Consider the following 23,839-nt stretch of genomic DNA (forward strand, 5'->3'; position numbering starts at 1 on the left):
GGAAATAAAACTAATTATTATAGCTTTTGCACTCGCGAAAAACAATTCGTTCTGACAGTTAAAATGCATCTATGTTGAGTTGCCGTTTTTATGAAACGACGGTGTCACATTTAAGAGCCTTTCGCGGTTTGTGGGGAGTATGACTTGAATAATGTTCCACCCCCCTGTTTTTCCGATGTCTGAAAATCAAATTTCCCAGCGTCGTGGAACGCAGCAAGTGCTCCACTCGTCGCTGGAACTAGCTGGGCGCACTCAACACCGAATATTTGCTAGCAAGTGAGCTTGGGAAACCGAGCCAATCACCCCATAAATGTGACACGAACACCAGCACCACGGACTTCTTGTGGGACAAGCGGACAGGGCTCGCTGCCAAAACGGTAGGCGTTGAAACGCGGAGTTGAAGAAGCACCTCCAGTCAAAACGGTTCGCACCAGTGCTAACTGCTCGAGTGTAGCTAAGATGGCGGTGAAATTATTGACATGAGCAAATGCCGCTGTCTGAATTGCTTTCTTGTGCATCAACTTATTTGTATGCAGTAATTCTCGCGTGTGACGCAACAGTCATAAAGGTTACGTCGAATAAACCGAGACGCTGTTTGCAAGAAGCCGCATCCAATTTCGTCGCATGCTGGAAAATAATTCGTCATAACAGTGTAAATATCAAATTGGAGTTCCAATTTCAAATCTTGCTCCAATGCACGCGTTTGCTTCTAGTTTATTGGAATTTCGACGCTAAATCCCTCTCTGCGTGTGACTTAGACGGGGCTTTTTGTTTAGGCTATTTATATGCTTTCCGCAACGCGCACTGGCCCCTTTCACGTTCACCCACCTTTAGGCTTGCTAAGGCGATGCCTCCACGTTGCACCTCAAACAACCGAAGACAAAACCCGAAATCGTGTTTTCAAACTTTTTTTTCTCCATATAAACATTGGTTATTGCCGCATTTGTGGAGCACATGCAAATCAGTTGTTTGCTGAAGTGGAATGTCGTTTCAAAGTGTCTCGCTGAGGGCCCTTCCCCTCACGTGTTCGTCATTCCAAAAACCTTCCAGATGCCTCACACCAGACGGTACACGTCCTCGGAGAGAGACAGTCGCAGCAGCTACAATGGTCGTTACAGAGAGAAAGAAAAAGAGAGATGGCGCAGGCACCGGCACAGAAGATCACCCGGTTACTCATCGAGCAGTGACAGAGAGCGAGATCGGGACCGAAGGGGACAGGGACCGAGACACGATGCCAGTTATGTCCGCCCAAGGAGGTGCGTTTGTGTCTCTGCATGCTCAACGTCGCACGACTCCCTCGCTCCATATTGGAACGCTTGCTGCCACTGCAATAAATGAAAAACAAATCGTCCACATTTTCAAGTCATTCTCTTTCCGATTGAACGGCGTGACAACCTTCCTAAAAAGACATTCCGTTGAAAAAGTGCGACAAGAAGCCGATGATGCAAAGACTGGTCATCACATGACACAAGAATGGAGTGAAGAAATGGCGCCATCGGGTTCCGTTCAGGGCGCATTCAACTCCCCTTGTACTGTCATGACTGGCAAAATATCTTTGTGCGCCCCGATGCAGTCGGAGCTACGACCGTCGCTCGGCCGAGCAGCATCAGCATCAGCATCAGCGTCCATTAGACAGAAGATACTGCGAGGGATACCGGCGCTTGGATCCCAGCCGAGATGGCGACTACGACGGAGAAAGGGAGCCGCACGTCGCGCCCGAAACTTACTACGCCCGCGACTTGTCGCCGGGTGCCTTCGACTACCGACGAGGGCGAGAAAAGGAGCGTCAGCGGCCTGATTCGTACAGGCCCAAGGACAGCAGGCGTAAGCACAAACGAAGGCGGCGTAGAACCAGGTCCTATAGCCCATCGTCCTCGGTGAGTACGGCACGCATGTCTCGGGATGGGGGGTCTTTTGCACTCTTGCTTCCTCCTCTCTGGGGTTGCTGGCTTGTTTTGTTTTTTTCTTTGGCTTTTGCGCTCGCTGCCTTTTTGCTCTTCTCTAACCGTTTATTGTTCACAGCCCCTGGACTGGGTAAGTAAGTAGCGCAAACTTTCTCATTTGTTTGGTTGTCTTAAAAGAGGCGTGAGAGCATTTTTATTCCCCCCCCCAAAAAAGTTTTAGACCGTTTAGACCAGGGGTGTCAAAGTCATCTTTTGCCACGGGCCACATTGTAGTTACGGTTTCCTCTCGAGGGCCGTTATGAATTTGGGGAAGCCATTGCAATGTTTAATCCCCTCCACATATTCCATAGAGAGCGCACAACAAATGAATGAATAACTAGTTTTCAAATCTGAACTCGATAATAATAATACATTTCATTTCAAAGCGCTTTTCAAAACTCTCAAGGTCACTTTACAGTCAAAGGATAAGTTAGATAGCTAGTTAGGTACCTAGATAGATATATAGCTAATAAATAAATACTTAATGAATTAATAATACATTTCATTTAAAAGCGCCTTTCAAAACTTTAAATGGATAGCTAGTAGCTACTTCAAATAGATAGCTAGTAGCTAATATATAGCTAATAAAAAAAACCGTAATTTCTAAGCGCCTTTCAAATCTCTCAAGGTCACATTCTAGAGTCACAGGATAAGTTAGATAGCTAGCTAGGTAACTAGATAGCTATATAGATAATAATAATAATAATAATAATACATTTCATTTAAAAGCGCCTTTCAAAACTTTAAATGTCACTTTACAGTCACAGGATAAGTTTTTCAGTGGGTGAACAGCGGCAGCCACATGCGCCAGCGTTCACTCAACCTGGAAGTAGCTCAAATAGATAGCTAGTAGCTAATATATAGCTAATAAAAAAACTTAATTTATAAGCACCTTTCAAATCTCTCAAGGTCACATTAGAGTCACAGGATAAGTTAGATAGCTAGCTAGGTAACTAGATAGCTATATAGATAATAATAATAATAATAATAATAATGATAATACATTTCATTTAAAAGCGCCTTTCAAAACTTTAAGTGTCACTTTACAGTCACAGGATAAGTTTTTCAGTGGGTGAACAGCGGCAGCCACATGCGCCAGCGTTCATTAAACCTGGAAGTAGCTCAAATAGATAGCTAGTAGCTAATATATAGCTAATAAAAAAAACGTAATTTATAAGCGCCTTTCAAATCTCTCAAGGTCACATTCTAGAGTCACAGGATAAGTTAGATAGCTAGCTAGGTAACTAGATAGCTATATAGATAATAATAATAATACATTTCATTTAAAAGCGCCTTTCAAAACTTTAAGTGTCACTTTACAGTCACAGGATAAGTTTTTCAGTGGGTGAACAGCGGCAGCCACATGCGCCAGCGTTCACTAAACCTGGAAGTAGCTCAAATAGATAGCTAGTAGCTAATATATAGCTAATAAAAAAAACGTAATTTATAAGCGCCTTTCAAATCTCTCAAGGTCACATTAGAGTCACAGGATAAGTTAGATAGCTAGCTAGGTAACTAGATAGCTATATAGATAATAATAATAATAATACATTTAATTTAAAAGCGCCTTTCAAAACTCTCAAGGTCACTTTACAGTCACGGGATAAGTTAGATAGCTAGCTAGGTAACTAGATAGCTATATAGATAATAATAATAATAATAATAATAATGATAATAATAATACATTTCATTTAAAAGCACCTTTCAAAACTCTCAAGGTCACTTTACAGTCACAGGATAAGTTAGATAGCTAGCTAGGTAACTAGATAGCTATATAGATAATAATAATAATAATAATAATGATAATGATAATAATAATGATAATGATAATAATACATTTCATTTAAAAGCACCTTTCAAAACTCTCAAGGTCACTTTACAGTCACAGGATAAGTTAGATAGCTAGCTAGGTAACTAGATAGCTATATAGATAATAATAATAATAATACATTTCATTTAAAAGCACCTTTCAAAACTCTCAAGGTCACTTTACAGTCACAGGATAAGTTAGATAGCTAGCTAGGTAACTAGATAGCTATATAGATAATAATAATAATAATAATAATAATGATGATAATAATAATACATTTCATTTAAAAGCACCTTTCAAAACTCTCAAGGTCACTTTACAGTCACAGGATAAGTTAGATAGCTAGCTAGGTAACTAGATAGCTATATAGATAATAATAATAATAATAATAATAATAATAATGATAATAATAATAATAATACATTTCATTTAAAAGCGCCTTTCAAAACTCTCAAGGTCACTTTACAGTCACAGGATAAGTTAGATAGCTAGCTAACTAGATAGCTATATAGATAATAATAATAATAATAATAATAATAATAATAATAATAATAATAATAATAATAATAATACATTTCATTTAAAAGTGCCTTTCAAAACTCTCAATGTCACTTTACAGTCACAGGATAAGTTTTTCAGTGTTATTGTGCTTTACATCCAAAAATATGACATTTTGGTCAGGTTTTAGCAAGCATCATGGCATTTCACAAGTTTGATTTGCTTTTGCGGGCCGAAAAAAATGATGTGGCGGGCCGGATATGGCCCCCGGGCCTTGACTTTTGACACCTATGGTTTAGACCGTTTGTGCCAATTCTTGCGATTTTTCATGGCGGTCATCTCGTGGCCCTTTAAAATGAAAATGTGCCGCCCAAATTGCAAATGTTGTATTTTGGCATTTTGTTTATTTTAATAAGGCGCATGGCCACATGTCTATGGAGCTGGATAGTTTTTAGCATTTTCTATAGCGAGGCAAGCTAACCAGCTGCGATTTGGATTCTTTTCTTATTCGGTCCTGGCGTTGACTGAATGGATAAATGTGCCTGCAAGTTTCTGACTTGATTTTGACATTTTTTTTTGAAGCATCTGGTTTTTCAAGGTGGAGGTGGGGGGAGGGAAGCAGAGGACATCATGTGATCTTTGACTTGTTCCCTTGCACTATATTATTCCAATGGTTATGTATTTTCTTCACGTGACGTCATGCGCGAATCGCCCCCCCACGTCTGCCTGCGGCGCCCGACGCCCCCTCCCTCGAATTGGCCCCCCCATGCGCCCTCTCCCCCCACGCCCCTGGTTGCGTCGCGACCTGCTGCCGGCGGCGCGGGCGCCAAAACAGCGGAGCGACAGCCGGACGCGGGCGCTGAGTGTGAGGGACGACGAGGAAGGGCACCTGATCTGTCGGAGTGGGGACGTCCTGCAAGAGAGATGTACTCACTGCCACTACTCTATCGTAACCCTTCTCCACATTGAGTATTACACTTGGGGTTGGCGGGGGGGGACGATGATAGATAGCACTTTGCTCTAGCCGATTGCAAGAACCAAGATTCCGCCAGAGCTATTTACTACAACTTTTTTTTTTTTGGGGGGGGGGTTGTTTTGTTTTTGGGAAATGCATTGCTTGATGTTTGACAACATAGAATCTGACTTGCAATTGTTCCTGTGGCGCATCGCTACAGCTAGCTAGCCAGCTAAGCTAGCTGTTTAGCGGTTTTCATCAATTGGCCAAGTGACGCTTCCATTTTGCAAATGTGTTCAAAACGCGTTAGTGAGCCAATTCTTCGATTTGCTGCAAACGGAAAAGGGAGGGGGGGGGGGCATTTTGCACACCCCCCCCCCCTACTGCCCATCACATGTCCTAGTTACTTCCCACCGTTTGTTGTTTTTCAAGCCCGCTCGATTGCCCCCCTAGTATGCCTTTGCGCTCCCCCTTGGCCCGCAGATCAGTTTGTCTGACTCTCCTGTTGTTCCCCCCTCCCCCGCCTGTCATTCCCTTTGCCCCCCCCCCCCCCCCGCCACCCTTCTCCGTGTGCTGCGTTGCAGATGAGATTGTCAGCACTTTGGGCGAAGGCACCTTTGGGCGGGTGATGCGATGCGTCGACCATCGCAGGTACGGCGCCGCCGCTAAATAGCCAAAAGGGGCGGCGGGGGCTGAAGGTCTTTTGCTTTTGAAGGGGGGCGTCCAGCGTGGCTTTGAAAATCATCAAGAATGTGGAAAAGTACAAGGAAGCGGCCCGCCTGGAGATCAACGTGCTGGAGAAGATTAACGAGAAGGACCCCGAAAATAAATAGTGAGTGGCGGCACGCGCCCCCAACCCACCCGGCACTAACGTTGGCGTTTGCCCCGCAGCCTTTGCGTGCAGATGTACGACTGGTTCGACTACCACGGTCACATGTGCATCTCCTTTGAGCTGCTTGCGCTCAGCACCTTCGATTTCCTGAAGGAGAACAACTACCTGCCCTACTCCATCGGACAAGTCCGCCACATGGCCTATCAAGTCTGCTTGGCCGTCAGCTGTCAGTCCACAAACGCGCGCCAGCCGGACGGATCCGCTTTTGGGCCGCTAACGTCTTTGTCGCCCATGCTCGGCAGTTCTCCACGACAACAAGCTGACGCACACGGACCTGAAGCCCGAGAACATCCTTTTTGTCAACTCGGATTTCACCATGACCTACAACGTGGAGAAGGTACCCTGGAATCTGCTCTGGCTGAATCGGAACCTCCATTGATTGATTGATTGTTTGTTTTTTCTCCCAGAAACGAGAAGAAAGGACGGTGAAGAGCACGGCTGTCCGCGTGGTGGACTTTGGCAGCGCCACTTTTGACCACGAGCATCACAGCACCATCGTGTCTACCAGGCATTACCGAGCCCCCGAGGTCATTTTAGGTGAGGGCCAACGCTTCTTTCGGCGCAATTATAATAATACATTACATTTTAAGCGCCTTTCAAAGCTCTCAAGGACACTCTAGCTCAGGGGTGTCAAAGTCATTTTTTTGCCGCGGGCCACATTGTAGTTATGGTTTCCTCTCGAGGGAACCCATTAGAATGTTTAAATCCCTTCAAATATTACATATAGAGCACACAGCAAATTAATGAATAACTCGTTTTCAAATCTGAAGTCAAGAATAATGACTTTTATCGTGGTTGACATCCAAAAATATGAAATTTTGGCTCAGATTTTAGCAATTTAACAAGTTGGATTTGCTTTCGCGGGCCGAAAAAAATGATGTGGAGGGCCGGATTTGGCCCGCGGGCCTTGACTTTGACACCTGTGCTTTACAGTCACATACAAGCATAGGTACGATAATAAATAAAATACAATTACAAATAGAATGCAATAAATAAAATACAATTATAAATAGAAACAAGAGAGAACGACACAGAAAATGCCATTTTAAATAGGTGGCTTTTGAGATGGGACTTGAAGGTGGGAAGAGAATCGATGTTACGAATGTTGGGAGGAAGTGAGTTCCAAAGTTTGAGGGCACAGCAGCTGAAAGCTCTGTCACCAATCGTGCTGAGACGGGCAGAGGGGGGCACACAGAGGTCGGTCAACCTACTTGATTTTGGAGTCGCTCCGTCCTGGGCCAAGCGTCTCCGGACGGCGGGTTCGGCGCTCTGGCTCCGGCCGCCCCGTGGGGTTGTTTGGCGGCGACTTTTTTCCAATCTCGGGTATGTAAAGCAAAAACCGTTAACGGTGGCACAAACTGACTCTTTCGCCCCTACCTCACGCTTTTTGGTTGACCAACTACCACCCAACATCCCAACTTGTCATTTTTAACTGGCAGACAAAGTGCAGAAATGTGTCATTGTCACTTCAATTGCAGGACTCACAGAATATGGAGTTTTAGGATGACAAACATTGAATGCAGTGTAAGAAACTTTAGACTATGTTGGATTGGATTTGTCTTTACAGTAAAGTCTCGTTATATCGATATCGGATATATCGATAGTCCCGGTTATATCGATACTATTTGTATGCACGCACGGAGAAAATTACATGCAAACAGGGTCGGATATATCGATAGTCCCGGTTATATCGATATTTTTTCGGACAGGGTCGGATATATCGATAGTCCCGGTTATATCGATATTTTTTCGGACTCCCTTGAATATCGATATAACGAGACTTTACTGTATTAGTCTCACAGTGGAGACATTAACATTTTACAGCAGCAAAGTTATGAAAGGACTGAAAGTAGAAAAACAAAATACAGGAGCTGCTGGAAAGGCAGCCACACTCGCGGCGCCGTCTTATGGACAAAGGAACATAAAAACTAAAATAAGACGACAACACAAAGACACAGACTCATTCATTCTTAAGCACAAAGCAGTTCCGGATGAAAGAGGATAGGATTGAAGCGTCTCTTCACCAGTGGATCAGGGACATCATGGTGGAATGTGCATGTCGACTACAAGCTAAATGTTGAAAGCAAACACGCAGAAAAGAGATTGTCTCACATCTCCTGTCCCACATAAATCCGCTTCATTTCCAAGCCGCGACAGTTCCACATACGCATCGGCGCTCTGCGCTGACGCTCCTTTCTTCTTATCGCGAGCTCCTCAAGCCATGCATCCATCCAGCAGCAGACTGTCCCAACAGCACCCACCTTCCCGCCGAACAAAGCGGGGCTGTGAAGATGCTGCCCATTACAGGCGCAAAAAAGCACAATGGCCCCTGTGGTGTCCAGCGATGACAGTCAAATGGCACAGACATTCCTCCCATTCAAAAACAGTACTGGCATATTCATGCTGCCGAAAAGGCGCAACCGCTCAGCACAGTCTCCTCCTATTCTTTAATCGGGGGAAAAAAAAGTAAATTCCTAAATGAAATGGGTCTGGAGTTATCTGAGCTTGAAATGGGTGCGGCTGTCCAAAATACAATGCAATACAAACATATTGATTTATGCAACGCTTTAACAACTGCTGAAACTAACAAAGCGCTAACATGGACAAAAAAACAAATTCTGACTCCAAAACATTGCCAGAGGTCTGACCAGTGCTTTATTAGCACTCAAGCATGGACAAAAAAAACTGAACAAATTGGGGAATGGTGCTCCACAACATGCTTTTCAATTCCCAAATCAACTTGTGAATGGCAGTGAATGAGTTATTCATGAGATATTTGTAGCGGGCCTGTTTTTTGTATTGAAATTTGCGGTGGGCTGGAGCGGCGTGCAGGGATACCACCACAGCCTCGTGACTGAGCGCTGGCTGTTTTTGTGTCTGTTTTGTCCGCTGTAGAAATGGGCTGGAGCCACCCCTGCGACGTTTGGAGTATCGGCTGCATCCTGTTTGAGTACTACCTGGGCTTCACCCTCTTTCAGGTACGCCCCAAAGTCTCTTTTTCCCGTTTAAAAGTCTACCTTCCTTTGGCTCATCTGCCACAATGCGTTGAAACAGTCCCTTTTTTCCCCCCATCAGACACACGACAACAGGGAACATTTGGCCATGATGGAGAGGATTCTTGGACCCGTGCCATCTAGAATGATCCGCAAGACCAGGTGGGGGTGAAAAAAGGACATTTGTTATGTTTTTATAATAATAATAATAATAATAATAATAATAATAATAATAATAATACATTTTATTTTAAGCGCCTTCTAAAGCTCTCAAGGACAATTTACAGTCATAGACATGCATAGGTACTATAGCAAAATACAATCACAAATAGCAATACAATAAATAAAATACAATAATAAATAGAAACAAGAGAGAGCTACGCACAAAATGCAACTTTAAATAGGTGGCTTTTGAGATGGGATTTGAAGGTGGGAAGAGAATCGATGTTACAAATGTTGGGAGGAAGTGAGTTTCAGAGTTTGGGGGCAGAGCAGCTGAAAGCTCTGTCACCCATCATGTTGAGACGGGCAAAGGGGGCACACAGAGGTGGAGGGAGGAAGAGAATCTGAGGGAACAAGAGGGAATAGAAATTTGAAGAAGGTGAGATAGGTATGGGGGAGCAAGGTTAGGTTTTAAGGCACATCAGAAGCAGTTACAGTGATACCTCGGTTTGAACCCCTTGGCTTACGAACTTTTCGGTTTATGAACGTTACATTTATGAAAATTTTACATTGGCATACGAACCTCAATGAGATATGTGTCGTTCGCGAACGAGCCCGTTCTTCTAACGACAAACTGGCAGCCGACTGTTTTTGTCCTCTATTCCCCACCCCCAGTCTTCGGTTAAAGCCACGTGTGACAGTTTCAACCTATATAGTTCAAAGGCAGAGTGGAGACTGCAAGGTTAAAATATCACATCAATCAGGCTCCACAAACAACCCGCACAAGCCATCTGTACGCTTGATGCAAAAAGCTATCAACCCAGCTAAACAGAATACAATTGATGAGGAACTAGATAAAATTATCGCAGAGAAAGCACCTACAAGGGATCATTCCTCAAGATGTCGAAAGGTTACGTTCCTCATCAAGTGTTTAATGCTGATGAAACCGGACACTCCATTCCATCAAGCCATCAATGACCATCACAAAGGTAAATAAAATGACTTTATTATACAGTACCGTTTATTTCTTTAATTATAATACCATAGCACATTTATTATACATAAAATAAGGTATATTTTGTGTAGTTTTAAGGCTTAGAAAATTAGAAAGTAGAAAATTATGGGGACCTGGGAACGGATTGTTCTTATTTTAATGGGTTCCTATGGGAAATTAATTTTTGGGATACACACTTTTCGTCTTACGCACTCTGTTTGAGAACCAATTAAGTTTGTAAGCCAAGGTATCACTGTACATCAGATTGGAAACATGCAAATGATATTTTTGCTGAGAAATTCCTACAAAATAAAAGCTGAAGTGAGCTAAAAAAAAGCCTAAACAAATTCACGCTTCCTGTGAAAGTTGACAAAGACTCGTAGTGGTTTCCGCCCCTTCCAGAAAGCAAAAGTATTTCTACCGAGGCCGTCTGGACTGGGACGAGAGCTCGTCGGCGGGGAAGTACGTCCGGGAAAACTGCAAACCTCTTCGGGTGAGAGCGGCAGGCGCCGGCAATGGAGGGGATGACACGGCACCTGATGCAATTTTTCTTTTGCTTTGTCGTCGTCCCCCCCCCAGCGATACTTGCTGTCGGAGTCCGAGGAGCACCACCGCTTGTTTGACCTGATCGAAAGCATGCTGGAGTATGAGCCCTGCAAGAGGCTCCCCCTGGCGGACTCCCTCAAGCACCCCTTCTTTGACTTTGGGCCGAGCAGCGAGGCGACGGGCGGCAAGAACTGGGAGGCCAACCGCGACATTAGCCGGTGATCCGCGGGGGTCCGGTCCAGGCACGCCGGTGTTTTGTTTTTTTTTACACGCGGGATGCGGACGGTTTCGCTCGCTGTTCAAGCCACTTCAGTTTCCTCCACCGCGGCCCGTCGAGGCGGGCGGAGATCTCCGCTCGGTCTCTCCGCGGGGATTCCGGGCCTCCGTGAGTCTCGAATCTTCCTCCCGCCATCTTCTGTCCGTGGTTGTTTATTGGGAGCTCGGGCCTCGCGCTGAATCATTTTGGGGAGAAGAAACGTCTTTCTCTTGTGGACACTCATCGGGGGGAGAAAAGTAAGCTAGCAAGCTAGCAAGCCGTCCCACAAGTAGCATGTCAAAGCCAGACTTCCTGGCCTGCCGGTTGTTTTTCTTGTCGCAAAATTTCCAACCAATGATTTGTCCAAATCTGTGCTTTTGTTTGTATTTTTTATCCCTAATTCGATCAACGTAAAGACACACTCCACCGCATTGGCCGTCATTTTACGGGCACGAGGAGACTTTTCCCATTTTCACGTACTCTCTCCCCCCCCCCCCCCCCCCCCCAAAAAAAAAAAAAAGAATCCGTATAGAGAAGAAACACACATCTAATGCGCTGTCCAGATAAGCTGCCCGCAACTCTTTTTTTTTTGGGGGGGGGGGTGTCAAATAGGTCATTGTTCTCACCTTCCACATACACATGGATTGTTTTGGTGGATTTTTTTTCTTTCTTTTTTTGTATGAAATCCTATCAAGGTGAATAAATATATGCTGTAGAATTAAAGTCAGTCTTTTGGCTCCTGGGATTTTTGTTTGTCTGTCCGCAAGCTCACTGACATAAATTTTACAGAATACGTGCAAAAAAAAAAACATAAAAAAACATTAGTGGCACAGAACAAGCTAAAAATCCAGATGAGAGTGCGTGATGAGCTATATGGCTATCTATTAGCTAGCTGGCTCGCTTTCTATCTATTTTAGTTATAGTTGAGTTGACGCTGAATGCCTAGCTATCTATCTATTTGCTATCTGTTGTCTGTCTGGATGGCTATCTAGCTAGCTCGCTAGCTATTATCTGTGGCCCACTGGATAGCCATCTAGCTGACTAGCTAGTAGCTATATGACTATCTAGCTAGCTAGCTGGCTTGCTTTCTATCCATGAGTTATTCCGGGTTGAGTGAACGCTGGCGCGTGGCTGCCGCTGCTCACCCACAGTAAAATGTATCCTCTGACTGTAAAGTGACCTTGAGTTTTGAAAGGCGCTTATAAATCAAATGTATTTTATTATTATTATTATACCAGTACCTGTTTGTTAAGCCTTAAAAAAAGGTTTCAACATTCTTATTTTTAGTAACATGTTCAAATAGTAGTAAGTCTGCCATCGGCTTGACAACACAAAAGTGTGTGTGTGTGTGTTTGTATGACTAGTCTTGTGAGGACCACTCACATTTTATACCATACGTAGTGAGGACATTTTTGACAAGTGAGGACCTTTTGGCCGGTCCTCACAAGTTTTTCATTCTAAAGGCTTCTAGAGGGTCTATATATGCATTTGTTAAAGTTTCAGAAAGGTCCTCACAAATTCACCCAAAATGATTGTTTTGTGTGTATTTTCATTTCACTTGGATACACACACTTTTTACTCACTGTGTGTGTTTATGTGTGTGTGTGCGTGGTTAATGACAGCAAAAAGTTAAACGATATTTTAACCACATTCACAATAGGGGTGAGGACTTTGAATGTAGCCATTCTGAAACCTCACTCCTGCTATTATTGGATTGGATTTGCCTTTATCAAGTCCACTTTTTCTTTCTTTTTTTTAAAGAATTTGAAGTGGGAAATGGGGTGACATTTAGTGTTCAAATGGAACACTAGTTCTATAAACTTATCAGTAACGGTGGTGCTCACTCCTTTATCTGGAGTTATCCGGACCTCACCAAACCTTTGAAACAGGAATGTGTGTGTGTGTGGGGGGGGAGGGAGTACTTTCCTCACCTCCATGTTTTCTTTGCACATTCACGACTGCAAAATTATTTTGTTGCAGTCATGTTAGTGACGAAGCGAATCAAATCACGTCTTTGTTGGATCATTTCTTTTTGGGCCCCACTAACAAGTTGACAACGGATGTTGCAATTAGGGGAGGGGGCGGGGATCCGCTTGTACAGGCGTGACCCTTTCCAGTAAGCCCCCCCCCCCCCCCCCATCTGCTCATCGGCGGCATTTGTGGGCGATGTCGCCCACCGCCTCCGTTTTCCCCTTGGCTCATTCGAACAAAGGCGACTTGCGGCCCCAAAATGTTTGTTCAAAATTGACATCTCAAAAAGCCGCGTGGAAATGGAAGAGGACTTTGGACAAAGCAATTTAGCCCGATGGATTTTTTTTATTCTTTTTTGTAAGCCAACGTCTTGAGAGCATCGTCGTTTCCATAGCCCTCAAGCAGGTGGCGGGCTATTCTTAGTTTGATTGGATAAGCGGCAATTGCGTCGTTCACTTCCACTAATCCACTTCAAGAACCACCGACAAAGACCGCCGCTCAAATACTTGAGAAGCAGTCCAGCGCGTGCTAGTCGGATGACCGCAAGCAAATTTGATCGACGGACCAAGTTGGGCTCAATTGAGGAAGTCATTGTCATTCATCAATTTGCCTATTTTCCATCTGCAGGTGAATTAGACGCCAAACAGGAGACGCTTTTGGCCAATGGATGCCATTTTATCCCTGGGGGGCCCCCTCAAGCAATTCACCGGCACGGGCGGCCCCACCCCGAAAGGGACCAAAGGCCGCAGAAGCAGCTTCACGCGCCGAAGTAGCGTCAGCCGGCGGCGAAGTCTGACCTGCGGCGGCCAGAAAGTTCCAGGCTCGCATTGGCTCAGAGTGTACCAGGCTGAGGTGAAGAAAGAGAGGTAAAAGCCACGCAATTGATGGCAAAATGAGGCCAAAATGTTGGTCTTCTAAAGGGCTGACATTTACGCCAACCCTCATTGTCATCCACAAAAAAATTATCAAATATTGTGATAAATGCCATTTCAAATCATCCGATTATTTTTGGCTGTATGTGCTTTAGACGTTTATCTTTGAAGCAGTTTTAATCAGTTGCTTGTTGGATCGCTTTTGTTTTTCTTTGGCCTATTCGTCCTCCGAGTGATATCGTCAGAACATTCTCCAAGTGAATTGTCTGTTGCCATCGCCTGCTAAAATTTAACTTGATCCTATCACGGACAAATGGGCTAAAGCAGCAGGGGTCGGGAACCTTTTTTGACTAAGAGAGCCATAAAAGTAAAATATTTAGAAATGAGAAGGTTTCTTCAGCCGTCATCTGTACAAAAGTGAAGGTTTCGGACGTTTCGCCTCCTATCCAAGAGGCTTCGTCAGCGAACTAAAGTCTAACTGGTCGTATCGGCCCTATTTATATATCCCTAATGTCCAGACATGGCGGCGCCGGACACAGCTATGATAGGTCCCTACTCTGAGGTTGGGGGGGAGCAGAGGACCACTCCCTGTGGCCCCACTGATTGCTCCTACATTCCTGACTAACGACTGGCCCATTTCCCCCACTCCCACCGGTATCAGCATTACGAAAGTTGCCTAACCTGTTTTGCCTAAGCAGGCTATTCGATGAGAAGGTTTCTTCAGCTGTCATCTGTACAAATTTGAAGGTTTCGCTGAGAATTTTTGGTTTCATTCCCTATACTTTCTATGTGACATTTGTTGAATGACCACTGAGGATACCCTCAGTGGTCATTCTCAAGATACAAAAAGGAGAGGAGTAGCAGTACCTTACATTGCAGGAGTTTCTGAAAAATTACTTTTGGCAACACAAAATTCCTACTTATTTCAAACCGATAAACACGTTAAGGCAAAAATTAGTGCATCCAAAAGATAGGCTACCAAATGAAAAACAAAGTAATTTAGTTTATTCCATACATTGTAAGAATGAAAATTGTAAAGAGCAGTGCATTGGGGAGACTCAACAAATTCTAAAAAAGACGGCTGAAGAAACCTTCTCATCCATGGACCACTCCTGTACGACTGAGAGCTTACACAAATATTTAGAAATGTTTTTCAGTGAGAGCCACACACACGCAAGCGCGCTCGCACACACACACACACACACACACACACACACACACACACACACACACACACACACACACACACGGCCACTTTTCAACAAAATGTCAGAATGTATTATTTAAATAACTTTGTGATAGTATTCACCGTTAACATGAATGGTTTCCCGTTCCTCGTGATTGGTAAAAATCCAGCCAAACAATCGGAATGAAATTCAACTTGCCAGGTCCATAGGCCAAGTTACTGCTAGCTAGCCTGCACACGGCTCATAAGCTTCCACACTTGTTATCTGCAATCTACTTCTCACAGAAGTATATTGATGCTAACGTGAACATGGGGCTTGTTAAAATGTCACTGACATTCGACTGTTTCATCGATGATATTGTTTCATCGCAAATTAGAATCAGAACCTTTTCTCTCTTCAAAGGCAAATCCTCCGGTGCATTCAAGCAAAAGTGTACTAGCCATTTTTTTTTTTACTCGTCGGGCTCATTTAAAGGACAACCGACGTCACTTTTTTGTTTTTTAACTGACACCAGAAAACGTTTTATAGCATCTAAAATACCCAAAACACGCAGTATGATATTTTTAGTCAAATACAAAACACCAATAAAAATGACTGAAAGTGTCAAAAATCTGCAAAAAATTGAGCTGCGAATTGGGCATTTTCAGAAAGTCCCGCCCCCAGTTCGTGACGTCACGCCAAGACGTCTTGCATTGCTCGAGAATCAAAACAATGGCTTCAGATTCGGAGAATATGCTTTCTTGTTACACATCCAGTTATGAATATGATTCAAATAGTTCTGAAGAGGAAAGCATACATGTTTGCAATCGATTAAATAATTTATTTTTGCCATTTTAAGGCAACATTGGGGGGAAATCTCTCACCACAAAATGGCGACCTCCGTTTCCACAGGCTGATAAATTCCTTATATGGAGCTTGGACGCCCTCTTCTGGTGGCTTTTGGGTGCAACACAAGGTCCCCAGACCAAACAAGCACAGCGAAATGCATTGACGTGATGGAAGGACCGCTACAATGCATCTTTTTTACGGTAAAGGGCGGTCCTTTAGTGACGTCACGTACGGACTCGTCACCAACTCAAAAACAAGACTTCCTGAATATTCAGCGCGAGTCTTAAAACGTAAAATATAGCTATATGCGGTGGAATATTTGTAAAATATGCTCAGAAGTCATTTGAAGCCATTTTACAAATTATGGACACAACTTATCCGGAGCCGTCGGTTGTCCTTTAAAGGGCCGTTTGTTTCAACATGACGGCCAGTATCATCCAATCAAAATTGCACTTTCCGCCAACTGCAGCCCCAACAGGAAATGAACGGCGAAAAAGCGAGAATATGTATTTAGTTTTATCGGCGAGCCATATGCAATCATCAAAAGAGCCATGTATGGGTTCCCGACCCCTGGGCTAAAGGAACAAAATGAGCGATGGATACCAAAGTATTCGATACATGACGAGTCACGCACGGACAGTCAATGACGGACCGCATGACAAATGATGGACTGGTCAAATTTATTCTTAACAGGCTATTTATATAGGCTTTTTTTCACAGACAGTCAAAAATAGGAGCGACAAAGTGTCATTAGCCTATAGCGGGAGAGTGGTAAAAAAAACTAACATGTCCCGAATGTGCGATTCAGGAAGTGTTGCCGGTCTGCCTCCGCCTATTTAGACGGTCTTATAAAATTGCATAATAGAGAAATGGAGACACCACATGATTAAACCAGGGGTGTCAAAGTCATTTTTTGCCGCGGGCCACATTGTAGTTATGGTTTCCTCTCGAGGGCCGTTATGAATTTGGGGAACCCATTAGAATGTTTAAATCCCTTCAAATATTACATATAGAGCACACAGCGAATTAATGAATAACTCGTTTTCAAATCTGGAGTCAAGAATAATGACTTTTATTGTGGTTGACATCCAAAAATATGAAATTTTGGCTCAAATTTTAGCAATCATCATGGAATTTAACACGTTTCATTTGCTTTCGCGGGCCGAAAAAAATGATGTGGCGGGCCGGATTTGGCCCGCGGGCCTTGACTTTGACACCTGTGGATTAAACAAATAAGTTTCACCCACCCTACCAATTTAGAACACATCAAATTGTTGAACAATGTATACAAAGTAGGGGTTGGTTTACTGTTAGAGGAGCTTATTTGGGGACCTTCTCTGCCTCTTCTTCATGATCCTAATGACACTTGATATCAATATGGCTGATCCCAACATGGCAATGCACCTACTTCCTTGTAGGGCAAGGGTGTCAAAGTGGTTTTTTTGCCACGGGTCACAATGCAGTTACGGTTTCCTCAGGGGGCCGTTATGAATTTGGGGAAGCCATTACAATGTTAAATTGCCTTCCACATATTATAATCAGAACGCACAACAAATTCATGAATAACTAGTTTTCAAATCAGACGTCAAAAATAATGATTGTTACTGTGGTTTACGTGGGACAATTTGAAATTTTAGTTCAGACTTTAGCAAGCATCATGACATTTGACATGCTTGATTTGCTTTGGCGGGCCGAATAAAATGATGTGGCGGGCCAGATTTGGCCTCCGGGCCTCGACTTGGACACCTGTGTTGTAGGTTACACAACAACCCACCTGGAAATTTTAAAAAAAGCTTGTGAAATTGTGAGGGTATGTACGAACAATGACGACGGCAATGCTCCAATAGTTCCTTTGGGGGCAGAATACTTTCATGATCGGGTGGGATTGAGCCGGTCGGCACCGTTGCTCGGTGCCCAGGTCGGAGTGTCTAACGGCATTAGGGTTATTTATACGTGTGACTCAGCCGAAACATTTGGCCCGACAGTCTCGGCTTAACAAGGATTTTACTCACGTGAATAATCGGCTCGGCCATGTGTCGTCCTTTTTAATGGTGTCGGTTGTCCCCAAAGGAAACGACAGCAGGCCGTGCTGGCCAAGAAGAACGCTGAGCGCCACGTCAGGAAAACTCACTTCAGGAGCCATCACTGCCTGCCAAGGGTGAGTGGGGATTATTCAAAAGTAAGGCCAACCGAGACTAAATTATGGGTCGCATAATATAATATTATTATCAGTATACAGTAAAGTCTCGTTATATCGATATTCTCGGGAGTCGGAAAAAATATCAATATAACCGGACTATCGATATATCAGATCCTGCGGCATGTAATTTTCTCCTTGAGTTCATAGAAATAGTACCGTAATAAGAGGTACTATCGATATAACGAGACTTTACTGTATTATTATTTGTATGTCATTAGTATATTATTATTATTATGATTACTACCCTGCTGGCTATTTAGCTAGCAACCTAGCTGGCTTTCTATTTGCTATCTGGCTGGCTCACTAGCTCTCTAGCTGGCTATCTATTACTTATATAGCTATCCAACTGGCTACCTATTAGCTATCTATTGGCTAGCTAGCTTTCTATGTATTTGAGTTACTTCCGGGTTGAGTGAACGCTGGCGTGTGGCTGCCGCTGCTCACCCACAGAAATAAAAAACGTATCCTGCGACTGAAAAGTGACCTCAAGAGTTTTGAAAGGCACTTAGAAATGAAATGTATTATTATTATTATTATTATTATTAAAACACCAAAATGACATTTCAATAGAGCAATATATTTAAAGGACAACCGCCGTCTCCGGACAAATTGTGTCCATAATTTGTAAAATGGCTTCAAATGACTTCTTACTGAGGGTATTTTACAAAGATTCCACCGCATATAGCTATATTTTACGTTTTAAGACTTGCGCTGATTATTCCGGAAGTTGGTGACGATTCAGTACGTTACGTCACTGAAGGAACGCCCCTGACCAAAAAAAGGACACATTGTAGCAGTCCTTCCATCACGTCAATGCATTTGGCTGTACTTGGCTGGTCTGAAAACTTCGTGTAGCACCAAAAAAGAGGCAGTAGAGGGCGATAAACTTCCATGTAAGGAATTAATCAGCCTGTGTAAACAGGCTGATTAATTCCTTACAGGAGCTTTGTCGCCATTTTCCGCCTCTTTTTGTGGTACATTTCCTGCCCCCAGATTCCTCAAAATGGCATGGAATAAATTATTTAATCGATTACTAACATGTATGCTTTCCTCTTCAGAACTATTTGAATCATATTCATAATTGGACGAGTAACAAGAAAGCATCTTCTCCAAATCTGAAGCCATTGTGTTGATTCTCGAGCAAGGCAAGACGTCTTGGCGTGACATCACGAACTGGGGGCGCGACCTTCTGAAACTGGCCACTTCCGGGTTCATTTTTTTTTTTTTTGCAGATTTTGGACACAGTCATTTTTATTGGTGTTTTGCATTTGACTAAAAATATCATACTGCGTGTTTTGGGTATTTTAGATGCTATAAAACGTTTTTCTGATGTCAGTTAAGAAACAAAAAAGTGACGTCGGTTGTCCTTTAAGGCTTCACTTTAAAATAAATAATAGATTTCATTTGTAAGCGCCTTTCGCAACTCTGTCACTTTACAGTCACAGGAGAATTTTTTCTGTGGGTGAGCAGCGGCAGCCACACGCGCCAGCGTTCACTCAACCTGGAAGTAACTCAAATAGATAGAAAGCTAGTTAGCTAGATAGCTAATATGTTTCCTGCCTCAAATAGCTAGCTAGCTAAATGATGATCAATACATTATAATGTATGTCAGACTAAATTGTTTAGATACATTTATAATCAAAACAACATAATTGATGGAAAAATATGCAAATAACACTTTAAATGCATTTCCAAGCTTACTGCTGAACAGTAAAAAGCATCCTTGTAACTTGAGATTTTCAGTACTTTTGCACAAGTTGCTGTTTCCTAACCAGCAAGTGAAAGAGCAACGCTCACATGTGTTGATTGTTTGATCAATGAACGTTTCTCCAAAAAGTAGACTTACTTTTATGTGACGCTGGCGGTCTTGACGTTGTAACCTGTTGATGACACAAAACATTGTAACCTCAGTCCAAAAGTAGTCTAAAAATTATTCAGACAAGTTCGAGACACGAGTTGAGTTTGCCAGAATTTAATCACCGCCGATCTGACACATGACAGAGAGAGGCAGGGACACAATTGTGTTCAAATGCGACCGGAACACGTGTTTACCTTTTTCAAAATGCTCCTCCTGGTGCTCCAGATAGCTGATCTTCAACAACGCCGTGGGTGAAATGCCCCTTAATCGAACTCGGAATGAGAATACATTTAGTACAGCCATGTGTCAACAGCTGTGTTCGCTAGATGAATCCCGCTAGCCGCTAACAACTTTCGGTCGCGGGCCACCGTAGGTTAAAGGTCACCTACTGCTTCGATTTGATTTATTTTTCTTGTCTTGTACACATTTTTTGGTGATCCTGGATCTAACTGTATGCTGAGGATGCAGTGGACACTAACACTTAAATATAATAAAATTAATAACGCACTATTTCTATAGAGGCGGACAATAGCTAATGTGACGTTCATGAATATGCAAACACGCTCCAAGGTCTACTCATCAATATTCTCCTGGCAGTTCCCCCAGAATAAGAAACTGGAGATTCGTTGCTGAACTTTGATGAGCTAAAACTGAATACTAACAGCATATTGTCTGCCAAAAATAATCCAAAGAACGATTCTTTTCTTGCTAATCTTTCCTTGGATGTGCAGCAAACAGGGCCAAGCAGAAAAGCGCCAGCCAAAAAGGAGGATTCCCTCTTTGGAGCTTTTCAGGGTCTCAGTCTGAATGGCGTCATGGGAGGCGCGAACGGAAGCGCTGCTACTGCAGCGGCGGCAACGGGGGGAGACCAGTGCAGTGTCATGTGAACCAGTGCAGGACATCCACACCCCTTTGCCGAAAGAACCGGACTCAACACTCCACCGATCTGGCTTACTGTCATTTATTGAAACACCAATGCTAAAATAACTCCAGCAAAGTGAAATCAAACGCTGCAAACATTTGTCAAGTTGCTGCCGAAAAGGATGATGGATACAGAGGCCATCAAAATGTAGATTGGCTTCTTACGACCAACTTGTTCTTTTTTTTTCTGAGCCGCCTTATCCTCACTAAAGTCCTGAAGCCGATCCCAGCTGCGGGGGACACCCTGAACCGGTTACCAGCCAATCACATGGCACACAGAGAAGAACAACCATACCACGCTCACACTCGGGGACAATTTGCGAGTGTTCAATCGGCCTGGAATGTGGGCGGAAACCGAAGCACCCACAGAAAATCCCACGCGGGAGCTGAAATTGAACACTGTACCTCTGCACCGTGAAGCGGATGTGCTAATCACTCGACGACCTGGCCGCCCACTCTTATTTTCTGTGTGTATCTATTACAAAAAAAAGAATTAAAAAAAACATCAACAACCATTGTGGCCGTAAGATATGGATGATGCACTATTTACTTGCATTAAGCAGGTATGATGCAACACACTGTCAATGAAAAAACTAAACAAACCAAAAAAAGAGGGTTGGGGGTGCGTCAAGGAGGGATAGACAGTCTGGACGACAGCTTTGAAGTTAATCGAGTCCCATTTGTACATCATTCTCTCTGCTCCATCTTGACTTTGGGGGGTTTGAGGAAGGACCTGTTCTTCTTCTCTTTACTCTTGCCCTTTGCCTGGAACGTCCTCCAACTGTCCACGCGGCCGTCTCTCGTTTCCTGACGGATGTTGATGCCAGTCTTTATTTTGAAAATGCATCAACAGGAACAGACACTACCCAATAATGCGTTCCATTACCTCAAAGTTTTTCTGCCATTCCCTGTCTCGCTTCACTTTCTCTGCTGCTTCAATTTCTTCTTCTCGTGCCCTTTTCCTGCAAGAAGACAACAGGTGTGAATATGTGAATATCCCCCCCACCCCCAAGCGACTCAAGCACTTACCTTTCATGCATGTCCTTGGCTTCTCTCTCCTTCCTCTTGATGGCGAGCTCCGCAAACAGTTTCATGGTCTGCTTATACACGGCTTGCTTGAACTGGTGGAGGAATGAATAAATGACTCTTGTACCCCCCCACGAAAAAAACAGAGGCCGCTTGACCGTTGGGGCTTACAACTTCTGGGTCATCCTCTTCTACAATCTGAGATTTGCCATCCTTCTTCAACTGCTTCTTTTTCTCTTTGACCTTTGGTGGGCAAACGATAACAACAAACGGGACAAAGTTCCTTAGTACAACCAGTTGTTATTGTCGGCCATTTTTAAAACCACATTTTGGTTCTGGGAATGTACCCTTTTCGATAAATGCCAGCATTGTAGAGTGACAGGCAGAAAAATGTCACGAGTTTCCATCGGCTCTTTGCAAAAATATATTTGCCACATACCAAAACGGGAGCCGAGGAATCTTCCGGACATTATTTAGGTCGAGCGCTCACCATGTGCTCAACATATTCTCTTCCTGCCTGGATGACATCTAAAGCCCTCTTCTTCTGCTCCTCATCCTGAAGGAGTTTGTACGCCTTGTCCACAGCTAGGAAACACACACACACACACACACACACACACACACACACACACACACACACACACACACACACACACAAATATTTAAATATATCATAATTGAAACTGTATCTAGTAGCTTCGGTGTAATGACATGTCAAGCTCAAGTTGGTCCAAACCTTCAAAGGCTTGCTGTGCTCTGTCTGCATCGTCCTGATTTTTGTCTGGATGGACCAGAATGGACAGCTGAAGTGATACATGGCGTCACGGTCAGGAAGACACAATTCTAGTACCATCGGACAGGAATAAATCATTTCTTTACCGCTCTGAATCTTTTCTTTAAGTCAATATCTGTCGCATCCGGATCGATTTGCAGCACCTAAACGGGCAAAAGAACACCGACGGATTGAAAATACACAAATCGTGAAGGATCTCACAAGCAAACGACATTTACCTCGAAAGGGTTTAGATTAAAGTAGGACGAGCCGGGCCTGAGCAGTCGATCAATCTGCTGTTTGGACGTCAACACAGAGTCTCTTTTCTCTATCTGCTTCACCTGCAACCCACGTTGAAACATGGCGTTACATGACTTAGAAAGATACTAGAAAGAGACTAGAAAGACACAATACAAACGACCGATTTCGTTTAGCACAAATATTTACTGTTCTTAAAAACGCTGCGCGGGGGAGTCGTCGAACAAACAAGGTTACTCTGCTCCATTTTGTTACAGGCTGTGCCACAAAACAATTTATTCTTGGATACGATGAGTGATGGTTAATGTTCCAACGAAGGGTTAGCCCATCATTAGCCATGTTTAGCTAGCAGCTCGCGGAGATTCAGACATGAGGGGGCGGACAACCACAACCGGAGCGACCGCACTTGTTGGATGTTAAGACAACGAAAAGTGAAAGTTCAGCCATTCGACTGGACGATACCTCGGTGTAAAAGTTCTGAAATAAATCATCGGACGCCACTTGAGAAGACTCGCCGCCACTCGACGCCATCTTGACTCCGATTGACGACAGACGCAAACGGGGCACGTGATCACGCAATCCACGCCCACGGGTGGCGATCTCGCGGTAGCGCGCGTCGACGCGATTTTCAGGCCAGCTCAAAAGAGTCGACGCTCCTTTGGGCTCATGGCCGCCTTCGTCTTCTGACGGACGTCGTTCACCCCGGAGCTAAAACGAGAACGTGTCCGTTACACTGAGAAGGGCCATGAAAAATTTATCGATGTCTTTATTTGTATTCAAAGTTACGGCACTAACAAAACACGCAGTAGAACAAATTACAGAAAAAAAGCATGAGTTCATTATTTTTACCATATACAGTGAGACCTCAATACGAACTCAATTGGTTCCCAGACAGTG

General features: G+C 43.7%; 3 protein-coding genes and 1 long non-coding RNA gene across 8 annotated transcripts in view; 2 read left to right on the forward strand and 2 right to left on the reverse strand.

Annotated features, from left to right (window-relative positions):
* The window catches only part of LOC148882661 (uncharacterized), a 62,292-nt gene extending 41,602 nt beyond the window's left edge, over positions 1-20,690 (reverse strand). Inside the window, exons 1-5 of one of the 5 annotated variants that reach the window (XR_016118596.1) lie at positions 20,160-20,690; positions 19,954-19,987; positions 17,920-18,056; positions 7,310-7,416; positions 1,186-1,325 (exon numbers count right to left, since the gene is read on the reverse strand). This is a non-coding gene — a long non-coding RNA (uncharacterized LOC148882661). The other 4 variants (XR_016118599.1, XR_016118597.1, XR_016118598.1 and 1 more) reach the window with 4 other exon arrangements.
* Positions 211-11,794, forward strand: clk2a (CDC like kinase 2a). Its single transcript, XM_089023165.1, has 13 exons — positions 211-377; positions 1,051-1,256; positions 1,574-1,877; positions 5,087-5,177; positions 5,791-5,857; positions 5,922-6,038; positions 6,098-6,264; positions 6,341-6,435; positions 6,506-6,635; positions 8,994-9,076; positions 9,174-9,253; positions 10,650-10,740; positions 10,827-11,794. The coding sequence occupies exons 2-13, from the start codon at positions 1,051-1,053 to the stop codon at positions 11,013-11,015; spliced, it is 1,620 nt and encodes a 539-aa protein (XP_088879291.1). The 5' UTR covers positions 211-377; the 3' UTR covers positions 11,016-11,794.
* LOC148882665 (uncharacterized) lies at positions 13,300-21,362 on the forward strand. Its single transcript, XM_089023168.1, has 3 exons — positions 13,300-13,886; positions 17,978-18,065; positions 20,697-21,362. The coding sequence occupies exons 1-3, from the start codon at positions 13,684-13,686 to the stop codon at positions 20,850-20,852; spliced, it is 447 nt and encodes a 148-aa protein (XP_088879294.1). The 5' UTR covers positions 13,300-13,683; the 3' UTR covers positions 20,853-21,362.
* Positions 20,911-23,625, reverse strand: dnajc8 (DnaJ heat shock protein family (Hsp40) member C8). The gene is made up of 9 exons (XM_089023166.1): positions 23,405-23,625; positions 22,924-23,025; positions 22,792-22,848; positions 22,649-22,715; positions 22,403-22,497; positions 22,084-22,155; positions 21,916-22,007; positions 21,773-21,848; positions 20,911-21,693 (listed from the first exon to the last, which is right to left on the reverse strand). Exons 1-9 carry the CDS (start codon positions 23,471-23,473, stop codon positions 21,574-21,576), a joined length of 750 nt encoding a protein of 249 aa, XP_088879292.1. The 5' UTR covers positions 23,474-23,625; the 3' UTR covers positions 20,911-21,573.
* Between the last annotated feature and the right edge of the window lie 214 nt (positions 23,626-23,839).

Source organism: Hippocampus bargibanti, linkage group LG20 (assembly GCF_051943395.1).
Source record: "Hippocampus bargibanti isolate YZ-2025 linkage group LG20, ASM5194339v1, whole genome shotgun sequence".
In the NCBI taxonomy this organism is placed as follows: domain Eukaryota; kingdom Metazoa; phylum Chordata; class Actinopteri; order Syngnathiformes; family Syngnathidae; genus Hippocampus; species Hippocampus bargibanti.